The sequence below is a fragment of the Pongo pygmaeus genome, chromosome 23 (assembly GCF_028885625.2).
Source record: "Pongo pygmaeus isolate AG05252 chromosome 23, NHGRI_mPonPyg2-v2.0_pri, whole genome shotgun sequence".
NCBI lineage: Eukaryota > Metazoa > Chordata > Mammalia > Primates > Hominidae > Pongo > Pongo pygmaeus.
In genome coordinates this window covers 43851143-43867313 of record NC_085931.1, presented here as the reverse complement: position 1 = coordinate 43867313, position 16171 = coordinate 43851143, and the positions used below count along the sequence as shown (strand labels likewise).

General features: G+C 44.6%; 2 protein-coding genes across 6 annotated transcripts in view; one reads left to right on the top strand and one right to left on the bottom strand.

The window, feature by feature from the left end:
• SYN3 (synapsin III) overlaps nucleotides 1–16171 on the top strand; it is a 545948-nt gene that overhangs the window by 184983 nt on the left and 344794 nt on the right. For 3 of the 5 annotated variants that reach the window (XM_054469879.2, XM_063663290.1, XM_054469878.2), the window contains exons 5-6: nucleotides 3476–3635; nucleotides 7589–7678. In XM_054469879.2, coding sequence (XP_054325854.1) covers nucleotides 3476–3635; nucleotides 7589–7678 — 250 coding nt within the window. The remainder of the gene's footprint in view (nucleotides 1–3475; nucleotides 3636–7588; nucleotides 7679–16171) is intronic. The other 2 variants (XM_063663289.1, XM_054469881.2) reach the window with 1 other exon arrangement.
• Nucleotides 9565–16171, bottom strand: part of TIMP3 (TIMP metallopeptidase inhibitor 3) — a 62548-nt gene continuing 55941 nt past the window's right edge. The window contains exons 3-5 of the mRNA XM_054469889.2: nucleotides 15294–15405; nucleotides 14515–14636; nucleotides 9565–13433 (exon numbers count right to left, since the gene is read on the bottom strand). Coding sequence (XP_054325864.1) covers nucleotides 13236–13433; nucleotides 14515–14636; nucleotides 15294–15405 — 432 coding nt within the window. The 3' untranslated portion in view covers nucleotides 9565–13235. The remainder of the gene's footprint in view (nucleotides 13434–14514; nucleotides 14637–15293; nucleotides 15406–16171) is intronic.

Sequence of the window (16171 nt, the reverse complement as noted above, 5' to 3'; positions counted from 1 at the left end):
GGGCTACTTTTTGTCTCCTGGCTACTTTGTCTATCAGTCTAGTTTTCTTCTCTAGGATCACAGGGAAAGTGATCCCTCCCCTTTCCAGTGGCCATTTCACATCATGTTCATTCATTTATTCATGTGTTCATATATGCATTCATTCATGCAATAATTTATTTAAAAACAGTTTTGAGGCCTATTTTGTCCAAGACAGTCAAGTCCTCTGTTCCCATTGAGCTGACATCTTTAGAGAAGAGAACTAGACAGTTAAGCAGCTAATCAAATAAACAGGAGAAATAAAATTGTCACAGAGCCATGAATAAAGAAAATAGGGCAAAACGAGGGTTGGGGCAAATTTTGATAGAGTAGACAGAATGGTGGCTTTGAGGACGAGGCACCTACACGCAATGTGGGAGAAGAGCATCTAGGGAATTGAAGGAAGGGAAGGTGGTCAGTGTGGCTTCCGTGGCAGTGAGGGAGGGGAGAAAGATAGAAAATGAGGATGGAAGGCTGGGCAGGGTGGTTCATGCCTGTAATTCCAACACTTTGGGAACCTGAGGCAGGAGGATCACTTAAGTTCAGAAGTTCAAGACCAGCCTGGGTAACAGCAAAATCTCATCTCTACAAAAAAAAAAAAAAAAAATTAGCTGGATGTGTTGGTGCGCACCTGTAGTCCCAGCTACTTGGGAGGCTGACGTGGGAGGATCGCTTGAGCCCAGGAGTTTGAGGCTGCAGTGAGTGTGATGACACCACTGAACTCCAGCCTGGGCAACAGAGTGAGACCCTGTCTCTAAAAAAAAATAATTTTTTAAAAATAAAATAAAATAAATGAGGATGGAGTGGCAGGCAGGGGCCAACCCATGTGGGACCTTGTAGCCACGATAAGGCGCGAGGGATCTCTTGTCAGAAAGAGAGAAGCCTTTTGAGGGTTTGAAGCAGGGGAGTAATGTATAATTTTGTAAGAGCTCTTCGAATGTGGGATCTTGAGGTAGATTTCCAAATCTGTAAAGACAATGAGGAGCTTCCTGCTACTTTTATTTTGAGGAATCAGAAAGGTTCAGATTTAGAGGTGAGTTTTGGAAGCCCTGGAGAGAGAGCATCATAATATCTGGAGCTACAGTTGGGGATCCCAAAACAAGCCACGGGATTCTTCTCTTGGAAGGTGGTCTTGGAAGGGCATCCTCTTTTTCTAGATAGCCAGGTTTGGTGTTTTTTGTTTTTCCCATGTCCCTCTTATGAATTCCCAGCAATGAGGAAAAAAATAGGAGGCTGGCCAGCAGGAGACCTTTTATTATTTCCTCATGGAGAAGGATGGGGTTATCCTTAGTAAGACACCACATTTGCTGCCACTGTTGTCTGTGATGGAACCCACGCTGCCAGGGAGGAGTGGATGTCTCATTGTCAGAACCAGGGCCATGGACAATGTATTTATGTGTTGTTTTTTAAGATGCACATCCATTAAAAAAAACAGACAAGCAAGCATCTAGTAAAAACATTGCCACACATGATGGATAAAGGGCAGTATCCTTAATACACAGAACTCACCTCAATAGGAAACCAGAGACCCTATTTTGTTTTGAATGGAAAAGGATGTGAACAGACTTTTACAGAAAAGAAAATGCAGATGGTTAATAAAAAGTGTTTAATTTCACTAGAATCAGAGAAATGCAAACTAAAACAATAGCAGGATACAGGGTGTATTTTGGGGGGAATGCTGTTGTCAAATTGAAAAAAATATTTTTCAAAAACTGCAGTGCTGGTGAGGCTGTAATGAGATGGACATTCTCATAAACAATTTGTGAGATGTGCTTTAAAAAGTGGACTTTTTCTGGGTATCTTACAAAAAGCTTATACCCTTTAATCAATTAATCCCACTTCTTAGGATCTATCTTATGAAAACAATTTAAAATAATGGCACTGATTTGTATGTAAAATATTGGAAATAGCCTATATGATAATAGTAGATGATTGATTGACTTAATTATGATATATCACTTAGTGAACTATTGTGTAGAAATTAAAAATTATATTTTGAAAGATATTTTTGGTAGAGAAAAATATTTACATTATACTATTATGTGGAAAACATTAAAATCAATTAATAGGAAGTATGGAGCAATTATGAATGTGAATGCATATTATATACATTGAAATTGATCATTGGATCAAAAATGTATATACAAAGGTTGTTAGGAGTTTCCTCTGCGTTGTAAAATTATGGGTACTTTGTTTACTTCTTTGTACATGCCAAGGAATTTTTGTTTTGTTATACACAAGGAATGTGTATTACTTTTAAAATCAGATAAAAGTAGCAAATGGTTATAAGTGCTCCCTATTGCTCCAGCCTGGGCAACATAGCCAGACCCTGTCTTTACAAAATAGAGAGCAGTAAGTGCTCCTTATTGCCTGTCAGAGACACACCCACACTCTCCCTTCATTCCTTCTTCCATCACTCTGTTGCTGTAATTCCAAGATTCTAACCCTAACCCTAACCACAGAGTGATACGAATACTGTCGTACGCTTTTGAATGTCAGCCTCATTCCTACAGTGAGACTGATTTTTTTGTGTGACTTAAAAGTAAGGAATCCAAAAATAGTTTGATCTTTGGTGGTATGAATCAAACAATGTGTGAATCCTCCTGGGGCCCTGTGATGGAGTCAAAAGCATGTGGACTTGGAGCCAGATGACCTGAGTTCAAATGCAGCTCTCCTGCTCCCGAGCTTTGTGATTCGGAAAGTTGATAATTTCCCTGGGCTGCAGTGTTCCCATCTATAAAATAGGGAGATGGTCTAGACCTTTACCCAGGTCTGTTTGTGAGCACTCATCAGGATCCTATCTCTAGAGGGACCTAGCAAATAGCCTGGCATGAGCTCGGCCATCAAATCCATACTCTTGCTGCTTTCCAGAGGTTGCTACTTGAAAAAAAAAAAACAGGACATGTTGGTTGATTTGAGAGCTGCAGGAACAAGAGCCAGAGCCATGAGGCTACACACACCCGGCCCTGCTGCCTCTATGCAGCGTATCTTTTTGAACAAGTGACTTAGTCTTCCTGAGCCTCAGGGTACTCGTTTGTGAAATGGGAGTTGATGACAACACTCACCTCCTAGGGCAGTTGTCCTCACCATAGATAATATACATTCAGTAGAGTGCGTGGTACCTTGCAGAATCTCAGTCGATTCACTGAGTTATTTGATATATTTTTTTCTGGTTGCAAATGAAATAGATGTTCAATGTAGGGAATTTAGGAAAGAGCCTGTGAGAGAGAGAGAGAGAGAGAGAGAGAGAGAACATATATAGTGTTTCCAACCCTTTGACTTTATAGTGGAGTAGCTGTGCCTTTGCATTTAACCGCCCTCATCCCCCACCAACTCCCCCTTCTGAACTAAGCTGCCGCCCTGCAAGTCAGTGCTATCATCACCAGCAAGCTGTGGCCGGATGCCCTGGTGTTTCATCAATGTCCCAGTGTGGTAATACTGCTGTTGGCTCTCTCAGCAGATCCTTCAAGCCAGACTTCATCCTAGTCCGCCAGCACGCCTACAGCATGGCCCTGGGGGAAGACTACCGTAGCCTGGTCATCGGCCTGCAGTATGGAGGGCTGCCTGCTGTCAACTCTCTCTACTCCGTCTACAACTTCTGCAGCAAGCCCTGGGTGGTAGGTGACAGGGCAGGCTGACCTGGAGGGATCTGGGAGGCAGTGGGTGGCCTCCCACTCTGCGACAAGCCCACTCCCTAGCATGGAGGCCTCAGTAGTAAAAATTCTTATTTAAGCAACTGAACTGAACTTGGATCCTAGGGCTCTTGTTGGAATTGTTGCCTAACAATTATATTAATTTTATATTTTATATATTATTATGGTAAATATTTATAAGCCGGGCATGGTGGCTCATGCCTGTAATCCCAGCACATTGGGAGGCCAAGGCAGGCGGATCACCTGAGGTTGGTAGTTCGAGACCAGCCTGACCGACATGGAGAAACCCCGTCTCTACTAAAAATACAAAATTAGCCAGGCGTGGTGGCGCATGCCTGTAATCCCACTGTAATCCCAGCTACTCGGGAGGCTGAGACAGGAGAATCGCTTGAACCCGGGAGGCGGAGGTTGTGGTGAGCCGAGATCGTGCCGTTGCACTCCAGCCTGGGCAACAACAGCGAAACTCTGTCTCAAAAAAAATTTTATAATAAATAAATACATATATGTTAATATATACATGTTATATGTTATACATGTTACATGTAATATATGATATATGATATTACATATATGTGATAATTGATCTTTGTAATATATATACAATACAGTGACATAATATATACTATTAATATATAATAACAAAACATGTTATTATATAACAACATATTATGATATGGTATTATGTTATAATATTAGTCATAAAGATGCGCCATATTGTTTTATGAACATTCTATCATTATTGTTATTAGCAGCAGACCCCATTTATTGAGCACTTACTATGTCCCAGAAAACTATGCTACCTGGCACTCATACCGTCACTCTCGTGTGAAGTGAGTGTCAATCCTTCATTTTACAGAGACGGAAGCTCAGCTTCAGGCCAGTTAAGGAACTTGCTCAGTGAGTGGTGAGGCCAAAATTTAAGCCATCTCTCCCCAACACCCAACATTTAATTTCTCTTCTTTTATTCCTTAGTTTCAGTCATTCATTTGATTTATTTGAGTTTCCATCCAAATGTTACCTGTAAGAAAGACTTCTTAAAATACCACCCCTCGGCCCAGCATGGTGGCTTATGCCTGTAATCCCAGCACTTTGGGAAGCCGAGGTGGGCAGATCACGAGATCAAGAGATTGAGACCATGCTGGCCAACATGGTGAAACCCTGTCTCTACTAAAAACAAAAGAATTAGCTGGGCGTGGTGGCGTGCACCTGTAGTCCCAGCTGCTCGGGAGTCTGAGGCAGGAGAATCGCTTGAACCCAGGAGGTGGAGGTTGCAGAGAGCTGAGATCGCGCCACTGCACTCCAGCCTGGTGACAGAGCGAGACTCCATCTGAAAGAAAAAATGCCACTCCTCCACTTGCTCAAGTACTCTCAAATCTCTTACCCTGCTTTATTTTTTTCCTAGATACTTATCTCCACCTAGAATGATAAATTTATCCATTCATTTGTGCATTATCTGTCTCCCTGATTAGAAGTTATTCATTCATGCAACAAATACTTCTTGGGCCCTTACTGTGTTCCAGGTGCTGTCGTAAGTCCTAGAAACATAGCAGTGAACAAATCAGACCAAAATCCCTGCCCCGTGGATCTTACATTCTAGTGAGCAGGGGCATGTGTGGTGCTTTAATACTTATGCCAAATATGCAATATGTCCTATGATCAGTGGCAAGGGGGAAGATCAAGGACAGAAAGAGAATAGGTAATATGGAGGCTTGGGGTATGTAGAATGTGCTCTGTGAAGCTCATAGCTGTCTGGTCTGTGGTGTTTTGCTATCTCTCTGTGTGATCACCTGGTGGTGTAGGGTGGTAGTTGAGAGTGTGAGCTCTGAAGCCAGGTTCCTAGGTCCAGGCTTCTCCACTTATGAGCTGTGTTACTTGAGCAATCCCCTTAACCTCTCTGAACTTAGCTTCTTTATTTGGAAAGTGGTGATAGTAATAGAGCCTTCCTGGTAGGGTTATGATTTAATAGATGAAAATGCTTAGAATGTGGCTGGCACAAAGTACACACTCAATAAGTGGTAAAAATTTTCACTGCCTTAGATACCTGGAACAAGTTCCATGCAGAGTTGGAACACTCAGTACTTACTGAATGGCTGCGTGCATTAATTTAATAGATACGGATAGAATTTACCACTGTTGTCATGGGCCTGGTCTCCTTCTCATTCTGCCTGAACTGGTCTTTTTGGCCAATGGCATCCAACATTTTCAAGTGCACTGTTAGGAAAGGGTCCTAGATGGTGTTAGCCCTTCTCCACCTTTTACCACAGTTATCACGATAGTAGCAACCACAACTCATCAGCACTAACCGTGTGCTATCCTGAGCCCTTAACGTGCATATTGTGTTTAATTCTCAGCACCCTTATGAGTAGGAGTTGCTAATATCTCCATCTTACAGATGAGGAAACTGAGGCTCACATAGCTAGTAGTAAGTGGTAGAGCTAGGCCTCTTCAAAACTCACGTGCTTACCTGTGGAATCACTCTCCCTTTCTGGACTCCAATTTCCTTGTCTGCAAAATGAGGGACCCCACACACACATACATCATTTTCCATATTTCTGAGTTCCCCTAAACCCTCCAAGCTGACTCCCTGTTGTGCTGCATCTGAAGACTATACCCCAAGAGTTTGCAGACCAATCCTGGGTGGATGCAGAAAGTTCCTAGTTACTCTGTTTTCAGTGTCCAGGCTCTTAGTATTGAGTGACCTCCAAGCCAGGTTGGCCACTCCTTTAACCACTGGGCATCCACATGGGACCACAAATTCCAGTTGATTCCTTTATCTTGTTCAGAATCTGATATGCTCTTCTCTGCTTATATCCACCAGCAGCTCTCCTTCACCTTCTGGGTGAATTCTAAGCTTTCTGGTCAGGACTTTAAGGCTGGTGGTCTGTGATGGATCACGCTTCGACCTCATCTCTCATCAACACCTGCAACTGACGCCACAGCATGGCAGCTGCAGAGGGTCTCCAGCATACACTAGTCTCAATGCACACCCGGAGGGCCCTTTCTCCTTCTTTTATGTCATCTGCTCCAGGGGATCATCCTGACTCCCTACTCTGTCCCCCTTCCAGGTCCCTTCACCCTCTGTGCTTCCCTCCAGCAAGATATTAGTATCACAGCCATGCACCTGCAGCCTGTCCTCCTTCAGGCCTTGCCCCCATGTTCAGCTTGTTGCTCCAATAATAAAGCATAGTGACAGAGCTCACCTTTGAGCTCTGGAGACAATAGCTAATATCTGGCAAAACAAGCAAGTGTTGAAGCAGGAGGAGAGCAGTGGGAAGGGATGTGGCTTGAACTGTTGGAAATGAGAGGAATTGCAACAGCAGAGAAAATATTTATTAATGTAACACCTAGCATTTTAGCACTGCTGTGGACAAAGCACTGCCTCTGACACACTGTATCCTTACAACAGTCCCATGAGGTTGGATCTCCAGTTTACGAGTGAAGAAACCAAAGCTCAGAAACCTGAACTGACTTCCCAGGTTATACAGCTAGTAAGTGGCAAAGCAAGAATTTGAACCCAGGGAGGCTGGATCCACATCTAACACCATCAATTACCATGCAGCGCTGCCTCTCTAGAAAGAAGGTATTGCAGGCAAGGAGCAGGGCATGAACATCAGCAGGTAGAGAAGGACCTTGTGTGAAATGCTGAGGCTGTAGTAAGTGCTCATTAAATATGGTTGGGCTGAACCCAGTGTTCTGCCTACTTACTAGGTCTTGGGCAGAAATGGAGGGGTAAATATGGCTAGATGATGGAGAGGATGAATGTCCAGCCAGAGAATCTGGTCTTTATCCTATAGGCAGGGGGCACCTACTGAAGCTCGGCTCAGAACAGTCAGATGCTTGAGGCCTCATATCAAGTGGGAGGTTTTGTTATACTGGGTAACAATGGTTGATCAATGTTCTCTCCTCTTCTATCCTAGTTCTCTCAACTCATTAAGATCTTCCATTCCCTGGGTCCTGAGAAGTTCCCGCTTGTGGAGCAAACATTTTTTCCCAACCATAAGCCAATGGTGAGTGCCCTTTTTTACTCTGTTTCTTTGCATGATGCGAAATGAGTACAGATGTCTTGTCCTCAGTCCCTTTGGATGGAGGAGGTGGACTCTAGGGGTTGTACACTGACCATGCAGACTCTAAGGCGGAGTCACAGTGTCCTGTGGGAGTGCCTGCATTTCCTAAGGGAAGTCATCTCTCCAGGTGAAATTCAGGCATTAGGGCAAATGACAAAGGTGGACCACATTCCTTGGAACTTGGAGAGATTTTCAGCAAATCAGGGGACACGTTCTTGGGGCATGTTGGAATCAGAGGCTGATTATAAAGGTAAAAGATATTTTCAAGGTGGGATGTTGTTTTACTTGAGCCTTTTGTGGAACCTGATTTCAACTCATATTTTAATAAAAAGCAGTAAGTAATATTAGTATTTGATTTGCACTGGTTGTTGAAGGGCAGTTTATTTACATGTCCTCTTCACTTTCCAATTTCTGAATGCACCTGAGATCTCCTCTGAGAAGCACTTAGGGCTTAGCTCAGAATATGTGGTACAGCCTCCCATTTGGAGGATACCTGGGTGGAAGAGGTGAATGTCTTTTTGAATGAGGTGAAGGGTTCTCCACCCGAAGCCAGAAAGTGTTGGGGGGAGGAGCTCTAAGCAGCAGGAAAGAGCCTGCAATATGCCTGCTTGCATAGTTCGTGGTCTTCGTAAACTGGTCAAAGGAATTCAAGGCCGTGACCCTGCGCTTGGCCTTGCAGGGAATGAGTCTTCGGGAACAGAATAATGAATAGGGTATATACCATAGTCCCAGGTGGGGACTTAGTGTGGCTGTTTGTAGAGTCCAAGCTCAGGCTGCTGGGCTAGACAGTCCTGTTTGGAGATATTGATGGATAGGACTGTAGGTTCCAGGAGGAATCACTCTAAGCAAGCAGAATTTTCTATTGATGATCTTTCCCCTATATCTGATCGGGCAAGAGTCACAGAATCCAGAACATGCTGGTTGAGATAAGAAGGGCACATGTGAAACCCAGCATATCCCCAAACCCTGGATTTTTCTTACTGTATGCATCCTTACAGTGGGGAAAATTCAGAGTTCATTATCAAACCAGCCTGAATTTTGAATCCCAGTTCTGTCTACACACTAGGTCTCAGGAAAATGACTTTATCTCTGTGAGCCCCAACTTCTTCAGGTAAAAACCGTGGATGATTGTGGAGCAACCTCATCGAGTAGTCAGGATTTCATGAGATCCTGTGTATAAAGTGCCGTACCTGGCATATAGTAGGAGTAGCTTTAAAACAAGGGTGAAAACCTGGAACGTTGTCAATGGTGGGATGAAAGTCGGGCGAGGGGTCTGCAGCCAGCCCAGCCCATTGACAGTGAAGGCCCTGCTGTATACTCTGAAAGGAGGTTGTTATAAGCTCTGGGAAAAGGTCACCAGCTGTCGTGAGACCTCATGAGTTCCTGGTGTTCCCAACTAGGCCAAGCCATACTTGGAATTTCAAGCAGGCAGTTGACATCGAGGACTGCTGTTTGCAGGCCGCCCCTCCCCACCTCCACCAGGTTGGGATTCTTAGGAAGAAAACAAGGAGGGCTGAGTAAGGACACCAATCTGGGGGTACTTGTACCACCAATAGGTGATTAGGTACAGATATGTTAGTACATCCAGATTCAGCAGAACAAGGGAGGACTCTAGCAATAGAATCAGGGAGCAAAGTCAAGGCAGGGCACCTCTCCTAAGATTCCTTCTGCAAGGGAAAACGACTGGAGCAGGGTTGGGCCAGGCCATAGCGGTGCATGGAGGGAGGGACGTGTCCAGGCCTGGAGCTGGGGACAGACTTCCAAGGCCTACTGGTGTATACATAACTCCCCGTGGCATCAGAACACAACAAGGCAAGAGACAGCAGATGTGTGATAGAAATAAAACCACTTTACTGTTTAGAATAAAGGACACACTATAAAAAGTGAACATTATGCAACATTACAAGACAATATACATTCACGGAATATAAAATTCATAAATAACATGGAGGAAAACTGTAAACAGTGCTACGAAATTTAGCAACAAATACATTCCTTCTAGACAGGGTTCGAGATCTCTGGTTGGTTTCTCTCCATCACTTCTGGGTTTCAGGACAGCAGACTGGCTAAAGGGAAAGGCAGGTGCTGGGAGAATCTAAGAAGCCTCTACCCCCAAAGCAAAAACTATTCTCCAAGTTCTCCCCTTCCTCTCGCCTCCAAAGAGCCAATTTGGAAGTTGTTATCACATCCACCTCCCCTACTTCCCCCATTTTGTTTTGCTTTTGCCATCAGATTTTTATAATGTTTCTCTCTGATAAAAATACTCTAGTGACATGTTTACCTTAGGTAGCCAGAAGCCAAACACTTGGGTGCCATCTTGGGGTAGTCCAGATTGTCAATTGTCACGTGCAAGACAGAGGTCTGGGGCATGGAAGGGTAGTGTCTCCTGGGCGCCACAGTTTCCCCTAGACAGGGCTATTCCAAAAAGTCATTTGTTTCTTTAATTGTTCAAGAACCATGTTGCCACCATGAGGCAGGTCTGGAACGAGGGGAGGGTAAAAGACAGGAGTCTCCCAGTATTACCTATCCTGGACAGAGCAGAGCACTGGCCCGAGAGCTGAAAGCCTGAGCGTGGAGCTTCCTTGATTGGGAGGCAGAAGAGATGCCCAAAGGAGGAAGTGAGAACTTGGAATTGTATCTCCCATGGCCCTGGATTCTTAGGAAAATCATGGCTTCCCAACTGGATGGGCAGCAGGACTTGGGGTGAAGTAAATGGTAGACTACCCAGAGCCGAGTGACACAGAACAAGAACATGAATGTACTTTAAACTTTTGTCCTACTCCAGGAGCCATTGGGATTCCAATAGGGAGGAGGCTGGAGGAGTCTCAGTTACTAGTTCCTTCTATTTCCCCCAATTCACCAGTCTAGCTGCTTGCCTAGAAGTATTTTCCTCTCCATTCCACTGTAGAATTTGATTCAGGAAAATGGCGGCATGTGGGTTTCATTTTTTTTCTCTTAAACACAATGTACACATATTACAGCCTACACATGACACAAGATTTAGCAAAATAAAATGTTCATGATATGATTGAAATACAGAAGTGTCTCAGCTACATAAATGACTTTAAATTATACAGTAAGTGAACGGGTGAAATAAACAAAGCTATAGCTTATAGAAAGCTCAAAACCGCCCTCTGACATTGCTTTGCGAAAGACCCTTCTTTGCCCAGGGCCTCCTCACCAAGGCCTAACAGATGGGGCTGTGGTTCTGCTAATTTATCGACTCCGCAGGGAAACTTCAGGTGCCTTACACTCAGCCTTCACCCAAGTTCCTCCTTGTGTGAGAGAGGCTGACCACACCAGGGAGTGCAAATGGCCAGATGCCTCACAGAGAAGACACTGATGTCCACTTGTGGGAGGGAACTTGTGTAGGTTGGTCAGGGGCCCCACCATGCGAGACCTTGAGGTTAAAATAAGGACAATCCCAAAACATCAAGTCTGGGCTCATCCCTTCAAAACCACTGACATGCTGGCCTCAGCTTCTTCTGCTCACACTGCCTCACAGAGAAGGCCAAGTCTCCCATTCTCCCCTTGCCAAATGGCGTGACCACAATGGGAAAGGTACACGGTAATGAAATTGATCCCAAGGAAACCCGATGCCGGTACTCTCTTCCCACTCTGGGGTTCTGCCAAGCACCTTGCCTGGGCACTTATGTGTGTGCAAGACTCTACAATGTGTTGTCTGCTGCTTTTTTTTTTCTTCTTCTCCTGTTTCAATTGGCAGCTCTGTTTCCTAAAGTGGAATGAACTGAAGATACAAATACTAATAGAAGATAAATACCCATAAGCTGAAAAAAGAGAGAGCAATCTTGTTCAATATCACCATCCTGCCACCCCCACTCTGTAAAATATACATTATCACCTACTCTCAGCATCTCACTTTTGACACTAAAACTTAAAATAATTTTATTTAATAGGAGAATTTATATTATAGTTTTATTTCAAAAAAAAAAAAAAAAAAACCACAACAGAAACCCTACAACTGGTTGCAAACTCAGGCTTTCCCCAGTGACCAACAATTTTAATTCCAAGAGGTGAGGATCTCAGGAGGTGGCATTCACCCACCAGGGAGCTAGGGAAAGGGAACCAAGCTGTCTCCACACTCAGGAGAGGTGTCCCTCCAGCCAAGGCAGGCTGGACACTTTGCAGCTCTCCCTCCTGTGCCCAGGCCCTTGACTACACTCTCATCTGCCATCTGAGCCAAGCCAAGAAGGCAGTTAAAGGAAGGCCCCCAAACATGAAGCAGGGACAAGGAGACGGACAAGGGTCAGATGACCCATGATAGGGAAGAGAGGGTGCTGACGGTGTTCAGAATTTCAAATTTTAATTAAAATGAAAAAAAAAATGTCAACTTGGAATGTCATGATTTTCTTCAAACAAGCAACAACAACAAAATAGAAGAGATTAAACTATTGGCGTATTTAACAGCATTGAACAGAATTCTGTGTCCTGTAAAAAAATTAGCTTATGTCCCCATGTAGGTATATGCAAATGTGTATACAAACATATCCCCCTAGGTGAGCTAAACACTATTCTGGAAATAGTATCCTCTACCCCAATCTACTTGGCTATATCTGTGGATAGTGTATGGTGTGTGTATTTCTCCAATTTACATAAAAGAAAGCTCCTGGCCAAATCTACCAAAGCGTTTTCCAGGAGGAAGTCTGGTGGGAGGCAGGGAGAGGAAAGACATTCATCTCAGTCTTTCACCTGAGCTTTTGTACAAGGCAGGCAAATTGCCTCCTGACCTCAGGCAGATGTTTAAGTCTTCACCAACTAAGAAAGCTCTGTTATTCTGGCCTGGGTGCTTGCTCCAGACTCAGGAACATCTGGTCAATGCAAGCATCACTGGGCTGGGGAATTGTGTGTGTGCTGCGTCATCTCCGACTCTCTTGTAGTTCCTTCCTTCCCTCCCTCACTCTTACATGCAGACACAGACAGACACAGTCTGGTTGGGACATGCAGTGGCAGCTCCTGGTGTATAAGATCTTTCACACACCTTGAGTCTATCTGCTTGCTGCCTTTGACTGATCCTGAAATGGTTGGCCTTTCAGCAAGTTCCTTGTCTGTGTCCTTTATGTATTGGAGGAGAAGGGCAAAGGGAAGAGGGTCTGGGAGATGGTGAGGTGGGGAAGAAGCAAGAGGGGTGGGAATTACAATCCTCAAATGGAGTAGTTTTTCATTTTTGTTTTCCTAAAAAAATAGAGATTATATTATCATGAAGAACAGGAATACAGGTTCCTCATTCTTTCTGGCATGGCACCAGAAATTCCCAGGTGGAAATGAATGATGTCAAAACCAAAAAGAAGGGGCAGGGTGGGGCCAGGAGGATAGTTCCCAATAAACCCCATATGACAGCATAGACCTTTCTTTAAGTGTTCCAAGTGCTAAATTTGCAAGAAAACAGGCACTAATTTCATTGTCATCATCTGGGAAGAGTTAGTGTCCGAGGGAAGCTCAGCGGGAAGGGAGGGAAGTGAGGTGGGGCAGGGTCTGGCGCTCAGGGGTCTGTGGCATTGATGATGCTTTTGTCCGGGGGGGCCCATCCTCGGTACCAGCTGCAGTAGCCGCCCTTCTGCCGGATGCAGGCGTAGTGTTTGGACTGGTAGCCAGGGTAACCGAAATTGGAGAGCATGTCGGTCCAGAGACACTCGTTCTTGGAAGTCACAAAGCAAGGCAGGTAGTAGCAGGACTTGATCTGCAATTAGATAACAGACAGCAGTTGAAGGACTCTGCCATGGTATGCCCAGGCCTGAGGCTGCCGAGCCTGAATTCAACCCTGGGGCCACTGCAGGGGAAGCCTAGCCACATCAGTCCCTCAGTGATCATAATATAAATAGCACTAGCGAACATTTGTTGAGCACCTACTGTCTAACAGACATTCTGATAAGTGCTTTGATATTATTCTCTTTAATTCTTATCACAGTTTTACCTCCCTTTTTACAGATAAAGAAATAGGAGGCTTGGAGAGGTTAAGTAACTTGCTGCAGGTCACATAGCCAGTAAGTAGCAGAATTAGACTATTGAGAGGACTTTTTCATCTCAAATAGATGGGAGATCTCAGTTGTTTTAGGGAATCAAGGAATTAGAAAGGTTAGAGCATAAACTCTGGAGTCTGGCTGCCTTAGGTTGGAAACCAGATTCAGTGAACTGTGGGACCTAGGGCTAATTACTTAAGTTTTCTGAGCTCTCATCTGTAGAATGGAGATCATAGTAATTAAAACCACACAGGACTGTTTTGAAGATGAAGTGAGAGAGTGGCCCAACTTCCTCCCACTGCAGGAAGGCTGTACCTTGGCCCTATACTTGGGTCAGGGGGATGGGCCTGGTTAAAGAGAGACCTTCTGTAGCATCTGGTCTCTGCAGTCCTGGGCCCGTTTGCCCACGTGGGGTGGGGTTACCGATGAGTCAGCTACCAGGGTAAGCCCACTTGAAACCACTTGGGAGAACCTGCCAGTGTCAGGATCCTACACGTCCAGCCTTGAACTGCCAGGTGGGGCCAGGGACTCAAGAGTCCTCATGCTCCAGCAGCTTCCAAGTGGTCATCATGGAGGCAGCCGATCACAGCAGAAAGGCATTCTCCCTTCCCTGCCTTCCTCACTGCCCCGCCTGGGGTAACATTCCTTACTATGTCTGCTCAGACCTGCCCCTCTGCCCTGGCCTAACACATGCACACCCTTCCCAGCACGAGGGCCTGGCACCCAGTGCATTGGGAGCTGATGTTTCTAGGGCTGCAAGTGAGCACCTCCCCTCCTTCCCCCAGTGACCCCAGGGCTTACCTTGCAGTTACAACCCAGGTGGTACCGATAGTTCAGCCCCTTGCGCTGGGAGAGGGTGAGCTGGTCCCACCTCTCCACAAAGTTGCACAGCCCTGTGTACATCTTGCCATCGTAGACGCGACCTACAGGAGGAAAGAAGAAAACAAGGAGAGAGTTTTTTTGTCCAGAGCCTAGCCCAGAAAGAATTCATACCTACTATGTTCCCACTTAGCCCAGGCACTGTGGCTGGGTACTTTTCAGACCCATGATTTTATTTCACCTTCCCCAACACCTTTTAAAATGGACTGTAGCCCCATTTTCCAGATGAGGATAATGAGGCTCGGAGAGGTAAAGTGATTTGCCAAAGGTCCCAAGCCCATTAAATACTGGAGCTAGGACTAGAGGCCAACTCTTTACTCCCTTTATAATGATTTTTGTTTTTGTTTTCTCCTTTACTACATTGACTGCCTAAAGATGAGTAACTTTCAAAGACGGGCCTAACAGGTTGAGTGTGAGGTGGAGAGGAACAGATACTCCCTTTTTATTTACAGTAAAGTTGGGAAGCTACAAATTAGGAGATTTCCTCCACAAGGTGAGTGGTGGAGCTAATTCCAAAGTCCAGCCTAAGTGTAGGAGCCTCAAACTCCTAGCACTGGGTAAGTAGGATGAATTCAACATTAGAGACTCCTTCCAATTTACTGGACATTTGGTGAGTCAGCTACTCCTTATGTGTTCTTCTGAAGTCAAGAAACAGTGGACCTTGGCCAAACCCTGGCCTAGAAGCTAGAGTTGGCCATTACCTGTCAGCAGGTACTGGTACTTGTTGACCTCCAGCTTAAGGCCGCAGAGACTCTCGGAAGCTTCCGTGTGGATGTACTGCACGTGGGGCATCTTGGTGAAGCCTCGGTACATCTGTGGGCAAAAGGAACATCATGACTTCTTCCTTCCCAATTTGGACACCCGTATGATCCATAATCCCACTGCTGGGTATGTATCCAAAGGAAAGGAAATCGGAATATGGAAGAGGGGTCTGCACTCTCATGTTGACTGCAGCAATATTCACAATAGCCAAGATATGAAATCAACCTAAGTGCCCATCAACAGATGAATGGATAAACGAAACCTGATATCTATACCCAATGGAATATGATTCATCCAGAAAAAAGAATGAAATCTTGTCATTTGTGGCAGCGCAGCTGGAACTGGAGGTCATTTTGCTAAGTGAAATAAGCCAGGCACAGAAAGACAAATATACCATGTTCTCACTCATATGTGGGAGCTAAGAAAGTAAATCTCATAAAGATGGACAGTGGATTGGTGGTTACCAGAGGCAAGAAAGGTAATAGGGATTGGGGGAAAGAGATATAATTAATAGGTACAAAAATATGAGTAGGCAGAAGAAGTAAGACCCAGTGTTCATTAAATCAGTAGAATGACTACGGTAAACAATAACTTATTGTATATCACAAAATAGCTAGTAGAGGATAATTCAAATGTACCCAGCATAAGGAAACGATAAATGTTTAAGGTTTGAATATCCTAATTACCCTGATTTGATTACTATACATTTTTGAATATATCAAAATACCACATGGACTCCCAAAATATGTACATTTATTATGTATCAGTAAAATAAAAGGAACACAGGAGAGGAGTCTAAGCACCCAGAAGGCTTGCT